Raw genomic sequence first — 14204 nt, forward strand, 5'->3', positions numbered from 1 at the left:
CCATACAAATAAGGATATCCTTTTCCACTAGCTCAGGGAAGCTACACAAATTGTCATAAGCAAGTTTGCTTCTGCGCTAACTTATTCCAAAACTGCTTTCCAATTTCAGAAAAAAGATATTTGTATTGGCGAGGGGCTTTTTTCCCCTCCAAGTGTTCACATATTTTTGTATCTGTTTTATTATGCAAAATAAACAACTTCTATTTGAAAACTGAACTAGAAATACATCTGCAATCATAATGTATGAATACACAACATTTTTCATAATTGTAACACAGCACTATTGGGGAATAAGCTGACAGATGGAGACTCCTATGCATTCTGTGGACTACACTGAGAGGGGACATCTGTCTTAGAAGAAATTATTGCATTTAATACTTAAATTACCCATTCCATTTTTTTTAATATTAACTCTATACAGAAGTGCACATGATTTAATTGTACCTACATTGCTAAGGCTGCTCATTATGCTTTAATACAACTGCATAAAGAAGCACTTTAACTGGTTGGTTTGTCATGTTTTGTGACATATCTAGTTGAGTATTTTCAAGTTACTGAGACTAGAGTTATTAATTCCATTCTGTAAATTATACACTTACATTTAAAATTAATTCATTTATGAAAGACAGTATTAAGTGACCATACAGCGCTCAATAAAACTGAAAATTTTCTGTGCAAGAATAGCAACAGTACATCTTAAAAACCTTAATTACCTGAGCTGAAATATTAACAAATCTTAACTCACTTTCCTCTTCCCCCAAACACATACATCGTATGGTCAACCAACCTCTGTATGCAAGCAACAGCACATGTAAACTGTTCATGTGGATTATCCAGATTACTATTCATACATATACACGCATGCATAAATATATAAATACACGCATATACACACACACACATTAAAAATGTCATTTTTTTCAAATCTTTGTACATGTCTAATACTATGTGTAATTTTTAAATAACTGGAGAAAATAGAAATTTTGGAGAAAAACTGGAGAAAAAGAATTCTTACCTTTTCAACTGCTAACTGTTTTGATGGTTTTTCTGATTCTCTCTCTCTTTTTCTCTCTTCTTTCTTTTTTTCTTTTTCCTTCTGCAAAAAAAAAAAAAAAAAAGGGCATTTTGCTAGTACTCAATAACATTGCATTTGCAAATATAGTGAATGTCCACAGCCATAAAGAATATAAACAGAGATCTTCAGTTACTCCCTTTCAATTCAGTTTATGCTTCTATCTGCTGTTTCCAGAAGTGACTCATTTTGCTCAAACAGTACTACTAAAAATATTGTAACTCTGAGAAATCAAGAAATTCTCAAATATAGTACTACTAAAAATATTGTAACTCTGAGAATTCAAGAAATTCACTATTTCACCTGCTCATCTGCGTTTCTTCTTATAAGTAGAAGGAAAAAAAGGACCAGTGTTGCTTCTCCTAAGCTAAGCAGATCTGAAAACAAAAAACCATCTACAAGTACTTCCTGATCTCTGATAACCTCTATTGGTATGACAGATGCCAGTCTCTTTGTACAAATTACCTTACTATAGTTCTTTGGTCAAAGCTTTCTGCAGAGAGTTACTAATTTTTAAAAGCTAATCTAGTATTCTTAAAATACTCCTGAATGTAAAAAGTTGACTTGGGCCATATGACAGATCCACTGAGTCATAAGACATTAAGTTGTTCCAGAAAGAGAAAATGCAAGAGATCCCTTTACTTTGAATGCATCATAATGACATTACAGTTTTTTCATTTTAGTTCGGAATGAATAAATGGGGCGATATTACGGACCCAGTCTGACTGAAGAAAAGCATAAAATATTCCTTAAGGCATCACAACATACAGAAGATAGGAACTTTTTAGGTCAGCAATTGCTTTGACATAGTGTTAGTAGTGATTTTTAGACCTAGCAAAACATCTGCATTTACCTTGTACAACTACAGCATAGTACTAGTAAGTATACTTGAACATTAAAATGGATGGAACAAGAATCTACCATATGTAATAAAGGAGAGGAGACAGGAGCTCCTAAATGCTCTTTCAGCCACTAGACTTGGATCCCTTTGTTCAAAGCTTTGAAACAGCTTTGCTCCACAAGACACTATTTTTTATTAAGTTTTCCACTATTAGGAGAACGTTTGAGAGGTTAGTTAACTGTCCATGCAGCTCTAGTATTAAAAATAAAACAGATTATTGGGCTACAGGTTTCTGTCAATAAGGATTTTTTTTTTCTTTTTACCATCCAATATATATAATTTTTAAATCTGTGTAACATGACAGTTAGTTAAAATAGTTCTAACACTAAGACAGAGGGGTGTTTTCCTGGGGGTTCTTTTGGGGGGAAATGGGCATGGTGGGACCCAAGTAACACCTTCTTCACCACTTCAAATAATCAATTTTCGAAACTTTCACCATATTTACCAGATGATTTGGGGTTACTCAATTGAGGTTACTCAAGTCCCAACTAACCCCTGTGAATTACTTCATCAGGCATTAAACTGAACCCTCAGGTCCTAGAAAGTGAGACTATCACACCAAGCACCTGCTTAAATGTGGGTGTCACTCAAGCAATAGGAAGCAATGACCACAGTCACGAAACTGCAGAAAAAGGAATTTGAAATGTCTGTTCTGAAGAAAAGAAACAGAGACCAGGTTAGATTTTAGCAAACATTAGGAACACAGGAATGAGCACAGCAGTCCAAACCAGAGGTCCAGACTACACTGTATCTCACCTGTGGCAGTGCCAGATGTTTAAGAAAAAGTCTGTATGTCTAGGACAAGTATAGAGCAGTGTTTTATTTGGAGGCCATCATAATAACCTAAGACTTGCAGGCTTACTGACCTAAGATTACCAATGTGTAGCCATGCCTTTCAAACAAAGCTTAGCCTTTCTTTCATTACTGTGTCATCAATCCTAGTACCAACCTGTATTCTAAAGATTCTCAAAATCCTGTGACCATAATCATGTACTGCAAATATACTGCCAGAGCAATAACTTTTCCAAAAGCCTTTCATTCCCTGTCCTTACTCCAACCTCCCCAAGTTGAAGACTTCAAATAAACCAAATCTCTTCTCCTGTGGAAGCTTTTCTACATCTTAGACAACTATGATTTGTTTCCTCTCCTCCTGGGAAAGGTTGTTGGAAGTACCTTAAGTTTACTTGAAGTTTAAGTGAAAGTAGAGTTAAAGTTTTGCATAAGATCATCTTCAGGATGTCCCAATTTCCGGTTTAACTTCACTATTTTTTAAAAATATGTTTTGTTAGAGAAACATTGCTTCTAGAGGAAAAAGTATCTGGAAACGTTTATTCTTCAGGACTTCGAGAACAACAAGGGCTTTCAGTAAGTTTCGTATGGCAAACACTCCATAAAGGTGACCAAATATAAATAAATGCCTCTCATTGCCCTTAACAAATCCCTGACAGCTTCATAGTGAAAATATGAAGACTTAAAATAAACTCTTCGCCAGTGTTTCTGCCTCTACACCTCACAAAGCCTACAGGAACTCTCTCAGTTCCCAGTGACTTTATTTTCATTCACTTCATTTTCACTATGGACTTGAAAACCCATAACTCCTTCATCTTCACACTTCACAATTTCAATATGCAAGCTTTCTGCTTCAGCTCCATTAGATAAAAGTGAATTCAGACTAAATAAAAACATTTCTCAGATGCTGTATTCATGCCAGAACTTCAACTCAAGTGTTTCATTACTTGCAAAAGCAGTCAAAAAGCACTATGAAGATAATAAAATGAAACTGGCTTTATACTGGTCTTAAATTCTAAGCAAAAACTATTCATTTTTTCCCCAAAGATTCATTTCTAACAACAGGGCATACTAGTTAACACAGAGGAGCTTTCAAATTTGAATTCATCAAGAGGTGGGTGAGAAAGGAAAGGTGAGTTCATTCTAAGTGGCTGCTGCTATTCCTGGTACAACTTAAACATGTCAAATTCACCAAGGCTTGTGGTCTAGCCCATGACACTGTCATTTAAATTTTAATTAATTTTTAAATATAGCTGAACTAAAATAATTTATAACATCTGTCCACATTTTCTGTATTTAGAAGAAAAAAACCCATGATTTCTGTTTAGATCATAAGTTATTTCATATACTGCATACAGTCTCAATTTAGAGTGAAGTATCCAAGAGTCTAACACTGAGCATTCACATTCTGAAAAAATGTATTTCATTATTGTTGCAAATTGTGACATTTACTGAAAATTCACACAAATGATGCCTCATCTGTTACTTGTTTGTGTGTTAAGCTTTTCAAAGGCCCTTCTAAACAGTAAATGTAATGTCAGCACATACACACATATCCCAGCTAGAAGGCATATTAAAACCAGTATGAGTTAAGAAAAGTGTCACCAAATTAATTCTGTATTTATCTCTAAGGAGATTGAACTAAATGGCTGAAATAGTACTGATAATTTAGATTCTGAAACAACCAAGTAATATAAAAAAAAATACCAAAAATTATTCCTGAGGACACAGCACAATGTCACTCATGCCCATTATCTGGGAATGAAATGGTGTTTCCACAGTTTTGTGACACTAAACCAGAGCAGAAACAGAATTTTGACATAACACCAAGAGGTAAAAATCACACACGTGCTCTATCAGTTCTTTTCATTTATCTAGCCCAGGAAGCAAGGAGAGAAGCATTTTAAATGCCTGAAGTATTACCAGCAATTCAAATTCTCTACTTAGCTCAGTGAAATTACTCTACAGAAGTAAACATTTGTGCAAAACAGTAACCTGACAAGAGTTACACCCTCAAACAATATACCTCTGCTTTGCTCTTCTCAGCAGCAGCTTGCAGAGAAGGAGAGGATGCCAAAGGCTGAGCAGCATCAGAAGAGGATATCTGTACAAAACAGAGGAAAGAAACGAGAAAGAAAATAAGCAAGAACAGCTGGGAAGGGAGGGAGCAGAGGCAGCTAAGAGACATGACTTTCATTCTATTTTTCCAATAATTTTGGGGGTGGGGGAAATATACAACATAGAAGAAACAAAAAGAGGAGACAAAGGATTTGTTGTTTTTTTTCTTTTTATCAGTATGATTTTTAAAGAAAATCTGTCAGATAGGAATGAGTGACTTACAGTGAAATTCACTAGAATAGAATGTAAGAAAATGAACCTGGATAAGATCATATCACAGGCCTAAGAAAAATAATTAGGTTTCATCCATTGTTCAATTTTATCCAGTGTGACTATTGAAATATTAATGTCCTGAAGCACGAAGGCACACTGTCCCAGAGGAGGGGGAGAGAAGAGAGCGTCTTTGTTCTTGTTCACTCTAACAGAATATTTTTATTAAGAGGAATGCAAAGTAACTTTCAAAGTTATACGTTAATTAAAGTTCTAATTAACTCTTCTCTAAGAGCACTCTACAAGAGTAAACAGCTTATGGTTAATATAAAGCCACATCCTAGCAGTAGGATGTCAGACCTTCCAGACAGGTGATACTCCTTTTCTAGGAATCAGTATGTAAAAATTGCTATTAGTACCACTAGACTTCCAGAATTATCCAAAAAGTATAAGTTATATATGCAACAGATGTGATTTGCTCAAGAAAATAGGATTTTTCTAAATGCATTTTCATACATCTTGCTATCGTATTTCTTTATGCATAGTTGATCACTTTAATGGAAACATTATTTTTCTATTCCCCTTACTACAAAAACTCAACTGAATTACATTTACCAAACATGTAGAAGACCTTCAGAGCTATAAAGCTGACACTTCTATCACCTCTACCATCTACAAGGAAAATTTAAAAACAAATGAAGCTATTACAGAGCAGGTCATTATGTTGTATCAAAATAACCAGTTTAGATGACATGTTTTTACTTAGTTTAAAAAAAAACCAGCTTTCACTAAAAGGAAAGATGCAAAAAAACCCTACCTCATCTCTAAATACCCCATATTTCTTACAGAAAATCCTGCCATAGCTTATATAGCTGGAATATTCATAGAATATATATATTCAGCATTTTTAAAAGCTCAGGAACGATGCCTATCCTGGAAGGTGGTATAAAGAGCTTCAGGAAAGATATTTATAAGGTTTAATTTTTAAACTAAATTTTACCTGCAGAAATATTAAACAGAATCCTCATTTTTAAATTTACTGTTTTAAAATCCTCAGATTATTAGAAGAGTTATGGACACATCTGCTGCAATGAAGCAGTTTTCAAATTGTAGCATTCTGTTGCTATAGGAACACTGGGATCCTGTTTATTCCAATTACACCACATTGTAACCAAATAAAGATGTCAGACAAATTATTAGGTAACTACATATATACTAAACTATGAGCTATGAGCTCTAACACTATGTTCCTTACTAAGATTTCAATTAAATATAAATGTGTGAAATTGTGATAATGGAACATCTTAGGCATACTTTCAAGTTTCTAAAGTGGGATTTTGGGTTGGCTTTTTTTTTTTTTTTTGTTTTCCCATTCTTTTGTATGCTTCAAATTTTAAGAGAATTTAAGCTTGATAGCTCTCAGGTGAACAGAAGGTAACAGCTACTCACCACAAAGAACCAGGTAAGCAGAATTTCATTTGGGAGTTGGGGGGAAATCAGCACTATAGATGTTTGCATCACATTTCCAACCTCCCATAACAGTTGTTCTCAATCTGCAGATTATCTTCATTAATTAAAGGATTATCTAATCTAGGATAAACTAATCCTATGAAGGCCTGAAAGTAATTATTATAGTTTTGCCAATCAAGTAACGGAATCACAGAATCTATGGAGAAGCATCACACGAGCTGTAAGCAGGAGACAAGAGTGAAAAGCAGTTGTCATCTAGCCTGGGATATGGAACAGGATGTATAAATTGAGAAATGCCCAAGCGTAATGTTTAAAGACAAAGAGCAGCACTACATTCACTTCAGGCTAAAAAACAGCACTTGAAAGCACGCTTCACATATGCAAATATTCAACTAAGCAAGAGTACAAAAGGCATATGACTAAAGCTAATCTTTAAGAGAAGACACCTTACAATGTATAAAGAACTGATTGAGTTTATATAATGAAAGCAATAGCATACGTTTGGGCTGCTGAACAGCTTTATCATCACCTCATCATGTTAAATTTGTTATCTACCATGCTGCACCAGATAAGGAAATCTGAACGAAAAAATCCAATTGGGTCAAACTGAGTGGCTAGATAAAGCTAAACATAAAACAGGATTAAAAGGGAGGCTGGTGCAGTCCATTGTGGTGAGTGGTTAACTGAGTATCAAGAGCCCATCAGGGTCCAGAGAAGCCTGGGAAAACACCTGCCATTGGGACAAACCGATAGTTAAGGGACAGCTGACCAGTTAACCCGTGGCCTACACCGAGTGCAGAGGAGCCTGACTGAGAGGCAGCGCTCTCCAGCTAGAATCGAGTCCCTGCAGTGCCATCTATTCTGCTCGTTGTTTGTGCTCAGGTGTCATATTGTGTCATGTCCATATACCAGAACTAGCACCAAATAAAACCAAAAACTATAATAACACTGCAACGTAAGGGTATTCTTTTACTATCTTGGGATTCTTCTCAGTTTCTTTTCACTAATATCGAAGTCATTATTACGGATGCTAACACCCTCTTCAAGCGTGAAGAGAAACCAAACACCTTGGTCATCAAGTGACTAGTTTTTAGCAGATTTCAAAACACTCATTTTTAACCTGAACTAACCCCATATTTTAGCAGCAGATTTCAAAACACTCATTTTTAACCTGAACTAACCCCATATTTTAGCAAACCAGTAAAGTTGCTTGATATTCTGGTATGTAAATAAAACCTCACAGGTTTTGTTATCCCTTGTACTGTCTCCAACTCTTAGTCTGAAAGGTTGTGATATGTTCATATTTTCAAACTGCAGCACACTTTACAGATGTAATGTATAGCAAAAACCTCAACAAATAATCCTTCTCAGTAGCATAAGTCAACCCAACCTTTGACGCTATTCTGATGAGTTCAGTGCCAAAACCCAGGTTACACCATTCAAAGTTAGTATTAATACCTTCTACATCCTGTTTGCAGTGCAGATATACCATTAGTTATGGGGGATATTAGTTACTGAGCAGATGAAACACCTGTAAGGAACAGTGGTCGGCAACAAGTTATGTGCTGCTGGCTTGTATGTCCAGTAAATCTTTGTTTCTAAAAATACTGTAGTGATAAAGCAGCTCATAATGCTGTTTCCATCTATAGTCAGGAGAGATTCATTAGCTTGCCAACAAATGGCAAATGAGAAAGCATCTGCTCAGTGACCTACTTCTACATCCCTGGCCAGTAGTGGGAGCGTTAGACTAACTCCCAGATCAAACCACTCACCCGTAACAGGTATACGCATCCAACTCTCCCAGAGTAAGTGCTGCACTCAGACCTTGTGAAACTGCCTTTAATTAGTTGAAAGCCACAAATGCACTTTAAATATTTATAGCAGAACCCTGATCACCACTCAGGACTGCGAAGCAAGGTTTTAACAATAATTTTCAAACTGTTTTTTAGGAGACTGAGATCACTGAAAATGAGCACCATGTAATCCCACAAAGTAACAGTTTTCTATTTCGTATTTATCAGCCTTTAGAAATGATGACTTGTTTCTGTAAGCTTGATCAGAAGCATCAGTAAAGAAAGATCTACTCCATGCTTGGGTCCAAGTCTGAGTACCTAAAATACTGTTGTTTACAAGCAGACATCCCCTCTTCAGTGTAGCAAAACCAAAAAATCTGGTTTGCAAAAAACCACTATTCCACAGCAGGAATTGTCTTCTGTCATCACTTTTCTAATTTGTCAGTTTTAATCCAATTGTGATATTCCAGTGGAAACAAAAAGAAAAAAGCTATAGAATCAGATTCTAGAAAGACTGGCCAATACTGACACGTATTATGAAGGCTGAAGAGCAGACAGCATGAAAAGTACAAAATAGCTTTGTTTAATTTAGATCCAATGGAAAAAGACATTGGAGCAAGTAGGTACTAAGAGTAAGATTTATCATCACAACCACTGAAAACAAGTGACCAAAGCTTCTCCCACTTTTGGGCATATGTATAAAGCAATAAATTCACCTAAGTTTTTACATCAAAGTCCAAAAAGCAATTTCCAGTCATCTTCCAGAATTCAAGTAAAGAAGCACATACTGATCTACTCTGATAACATATGTTAGCACTATGCTCTGGAAAGTTGCCAACTAAGATGTCCTTGATTATCAAGTACCAGACAAAAGTGATGGCAACCCTCGCAACCAACCATACAGGCTTCTAGAAAAACAATAAAATTGACATGCTTGTGTGCATTAAGAATGTATTGCAAGCCAACAAATAGCACGTGAATATTTCATTTTCGTTCTTAAATTTAGTTGGGTCTTTTGATTAAGTGATTTCAGAATTGCCTAAAAGAGGGAATGAAGGCAAGGAGCTGTTTCTGAAGTTTCTACATTCATACTCCTACATCCACAAAACTTTGATCATGTTTCAGACCAAAAGACTTGTAGTTATTTCATTGTTAGCAATTCTTGAATCTCTTTCCATTGTTTGTGTTTTGGGACTCCTTTTCAGAAAGCTGATAAAGTAAAAAAAACATTTTGCATAATGAAACTCAATACTGTCTTTAAAGCATCATGTACATTCAGTGCTGAGCAAGAAAATACATACGCATGAAGTAGTACTGTAAGATTTAATTTGCACCTATGCTTTGTAAGACTCTGGTTCACAAAAAACTTAAGATCGGAAAAGAAAGGATCTGCAGGTTTACAATATCGCTCCAGTTCCCTGCCTCTCTTATATGGCAATGTGTTACCTGTCCCCATTTTCTCCATTAAAAAAATTCTGTAGCATTTATTAAGTTCTTACTTAGTAGTGGCACTCTCCACATACACGCTATATTAATAGTTAATATAAAAGCATTAATACAAACAGTATTTGGCCCAATGGCTACTATTTCAAGTGAAAAAAGTAAGCTTAGAAGCAGCATTAAATGAAGCTATCACAGAATATAACATACAAAATCTCAAATTATTTTACTTCAGTTTGCACTAACATATTTCTGATGGCAGATAACAGTCATACAAACACTATTGATCATTAAGGTCAATGTACTAAATAAAGTTTTCACCAACTTTTATGTGCAGTTTTTCCAAAATCCTGCTCTTGATGTAATGCATGTTATTATTTAGCCTTTTATTAAAAGGGATTCAAGTTAAAGCTTTAGAAACCTATATTAAGCTTCCATTTAAATATGAAATTTAGTGTGTTATCACTCAGAAGATTCAAGAGATTAAAAAAATGAGTGCATTACCAAACCATGTCAATATATTCAGGAAATCAGCAGCTGAAGCAAATACAGAGGTGCCCTCGAGTGGCCATTTTATATGCACAGAATATACAGTGAAATAACCTAAATGAAGAGGACTACTCCACACTCATTTAACAGGTTTTAAGTTCAACTATTACATATGTTTCTCTTATTTCTGCAGACTTCTTACTTTATTACTGGACATCTCCAACAAATGTTACAACACTAAAATTAGTCTTTTCTTTTAAAGCAGTAGCAATTACAGACTGCTATTAGATGCATATAAACACACAACCAATTGCTTGCCATTTTTTCAAGAGGCTTATTCTCGAAAAACTGAAAGGAGTATAAGAATACTAATGTACTATTAGTAACACCCATAAATTTCTGCAGAAGCTAACATTTCTCCCCTATTCAGTGCGCTAACCGCTGGACACCACATAAAATTTTTGAGTGTCCCATGTTTCACAAAACACAAAATATTCCGCCAATATTCTGAACACACCACTTCCCCATCCCTTCAGAGCACCCATATCTCATTACAGGAATACAGTGAAGCTTGTGCACAAGCTAGAGCTATAGGTGTTCATAAAATTCACATCAAGCAGATATGCAATTATTCAATGTTCTGGGAAATACAAACATATTTAACAGTATTAGACTTGAGTGAAAAATACTTTTTCCAGCTCTAACCAAAAGCATACATACCTATTGTTGCCCACAGGTTTTTTTAGATTATTTAGCTTCTCCTTTAGATAACCACCTCTTGAGATATTATGGAGAGTCACCATGGGTTAATTAAAGGCTGACACAGGGTATACAAAACAGATGCTTTTAATCTCTTACTGGAGTGCCCTCCATTTCGCCTGTCCAATCTAACCAACATTTTCTGTATTTGTTCCAGGGAAAACTGTCTTTAGTGAGAGCTTCCCAAAACTTCAGAACAATACCTTTTTTTCTCCTAGGTGGCTTGCCTTGCTGCAATCATTTACATTTTCATGATTCACGTTAAACTGGCAATGCAGTCACTACATATTTCAGCTTTGGCAGAAGTTTTGTTTACTTGGACATAGCAACTTGTAGCTAGGTGGTCCAGCTGTGTGAACTACTACTCTTCAAATGAAAGTACTTACAGAAGTTGGAGAAACAAGACCCTGCATGTGGGAGCTACTGGAAATGCAGCCAGCGTACTGAAAATCCACACCCTGGCATCTCTAACTCATCCATTTAACCACTGCTGCACAAAGCCCAGCTCAAGGGCAGTCATTAGTGGTATACCCAGGACAACACTGGGACCAACACTATTAAAGTTCTTCATTAATGACCCATGCAATGGGACAGGGTACATCACTGGCAAGTTTGCAGATGATAAAAAGTGAGGAGTAGTGGTTGGTACACTAGATAGGTGTGCTGCCATTCAGAGCACTGTTGACAGGATGGGCCACCAAGAACCACATGAAGTTCAAAGGGAAGTGCCAAGTCCTGCACCTGGGGAGGAATAAGCCCATGCACCAGTACAGGCTGGGTGTCAACTGGCAGGAAGGCACATTTGCAGAAGAGGACCTGGAGGTCCTGGTGGACAAGTTGGACGTGAGCTAACAACATGGCCAGTTCTGGGCTCACAAGTACAAGAGAGACAGACAGCGGTAGACTGGAGTAAGTCCAGCAGAGGAACACTAAGATGATTAAAGGACTGGAGCACCTTTCAGACAAGGACAGCCTTAGTGAGTTGAGACTGTTTAGCCTGGAAGAGAGAAAGCTAAAGGAGGCGGGGAGGGGAGAAGTCTTACTAATGTATATAAATACCTGGTGGCCGGGAGCAAAGACCAAGACAGACTGTTGCCTGTGGTATTCAGAAACACGGCCAAGAGGCACTGAACGTAAACTGAGACACAGTTTACTGTGGGGTGGTTGAATAGTGGAACAGGTTACCCAGAGAGGTTGTGGAGTCTTCAGCCTGGAGATATTCAAAACCCAACTGGACAAGGCTCTAAGCAACCCGCTGTAGTTGACCACACTTTGAGCAGGGAGAATTGGATGATCTCCAAGGGTCACAGCTATGCTGTGATTCTGTAATTCAACCCATTCTAACAGCATGATCCTGCTAAATAATGTATCCCACTTCCACTATCCCTGCCCTCAAGTCATCATTTTTGTACAGTATTTCAGTGCTTCCTATTGATGCCTATCTTCATCAGCATATTTCAAAACTACTCGATTCACAAATTCTTCACAGACCACTAAAAAACCTGCTACAGTTCTTGCAATACTGGGAGAGGTAACTGGTAACCTCTCTCCAAGCCAATGACTGAATGCTTCTGAACTTACTGTTCATGTACGCTATCATACCCCAATTTATTCATCTTATGGTGGCTACATGACATATTTTAGTGTGGTAAATGTATTATGGATTTAATCTCCTTTAAGATAACTTTCTGGAAAATGTGCCATCACAATCTCTAAATTCACATCACATTTTATCCAGTTGCCTAAGTTCATACTTCTTAAATTATACACATCTTAGGAAAGCATGGAAAACACAGACCCATTATTCTTTTCCTTCAGTGAACTTAAGTTATATGAAACTTCTGCTCCATACATAATTCAAGCCCTTTCTTAAATATAGAAACTTCGTTTACTATTCTCTAAACATTGTCAGGATGTGATAATACATTCTTACTTCATGTAGTGGAATAGATTGTTCCAGTTCATAATTTTCGAGACTGAAAGTAACTGGAATCCACTTAGTTGATTCAACATACACCCTGAATAAAGCAACTTCCATATGCATTCTGGGAAGTTGTGCTCTTTCTTCTCCTATATACTTATTTTTATTAAAAGCTGCAGAGATTGTTTGTGATAATACCTACACAGCTAATCTTTATCCACACTCAACAGTGACCTCACTGCTTCTCCTCATTACTTGTATGGCATAAGGGTCATTGTGTTAGATATAAAAATAAACAATAGTTTTAAAAAGATTGTCTTTTTACAGTTTTTATTTTACATCAAAGAGGAGGTGCTAAGTTTTTAAAAAATTTGAAAAATATGATTGCTTCAAACTTGGTTTCCCGAACCTCTGTGCAATTTTAGTAAACTTTTAACTTAGCAGCATGTAGATATAGTCAAATTAAATGATTTGGAAGGGGTACCAGAAACCCCTTCATTAGTGCAGTCCTGTGTCTCAAAGAATCACTCCAGCAGCTGTTACTCAACAGCTCATTTTAGACAGATTTTATTCTTTCTGGAACCTCAATTCTGAAAGTCACACATTTCCTCTTGGCTTATTGGTAAACGGTGTAATCATCTACTTCAAAGCTTACTTCCTCTAACCAGTAATTTTGGGAGATTATTATTAACTCCCAAAAACCTAAAACAAGCAACGTTTGCTATTTCTCTTGGCCACTGCATCTAAGATCATGAGCCTCATTAACCGTCGCTCCACCTTACCAGTTGCATAGCTTTGATTACAAGTATTTGGGACTCAAAACAGAGATCATCAGTCAAGATGAATACCCTGTTCAGACATTACTTTCATAAAAACAAACATCTCAAAGGGTGTCTCCAACAAGGCTCATATTTGCTCCACTTATATTTACTGCAACAATTCTGAAAAAGTCCTTCAAGTCATTTAGTTCATACAAGTGCATACAAGTTCAGCTTTTTGGGGAAAGGTGTCTGTCTAACTGTAAGCTGTTCTCTTCTAAGCGTGCTCCAGGAGACAGCAAACTAAAGGAGCACAAAGAGTTTAATGAGAACGCAAAGCAAACAAAAGATTTAATAAGCAACAGTCTTCAGGACTAAGATTGTTAGAAGAGAAACTGCTCTGCATGCTTTACCCTTCAGTTCTAGGATTGTTGTGTACAAAAAAACCCTATGACAAATATAAAAGGATTTGCCTGTGCTTGGA

General features: G+C 36.4%; 1 protein-coding gene across 6 annotated transcripts in view; it reads right to left on the reverse strand.

The window, feature by feature from the left end:
- SMAP1 (small ArfGAP 1) overlaps positions 1 to 14204 on the reverse strand; it is a 101960-nt gene that overhangs the window by 51364 nt on the left and 36392 nt on the right. For 4 of the 6 annotated variants that reach the window (XR_012622646.1, XM_074819805.1, XM_074819804.1 and 1 more), the window contains exons 5-6: positions 4789 to 4866; positions 1016 to 1096 (exon numbers count right to left, since the gene is read on the reverse strand). Coding sequence is in view for 5 of the 6 variants with exons in the window: in XM_074819805.1 (XP_074675906.1) it covers positions 1016 to 1096; positions 4789 to 4866 (159 nt within the window). In the remaining variant the exon portion in view is untranslated. The remainder of the gene's footprint in view (positions 1 to 1015; positions 1097 to 4788; positions 4867 to 14204) is intronic. The other 2 variants (XM_074819807.1, XM_074819806.1) reach the window with 1 other exon arrangement.

The sequence above is a fragment of the Strix aluco genome, chromosome 3 (genome assembly GCF_031877795.1).
Source record: "Strix aluco isolate bStrAlu1 chromosome 3, bStrAlu1.hap1, whole genome shotgun sequence".
In the NCBI taxonomy this organism is placed as follows: Eukaryota; Metazoa; Chordata; class Aves; order Strigiformes; family Strigidae; genus Strix; species Strix aluco.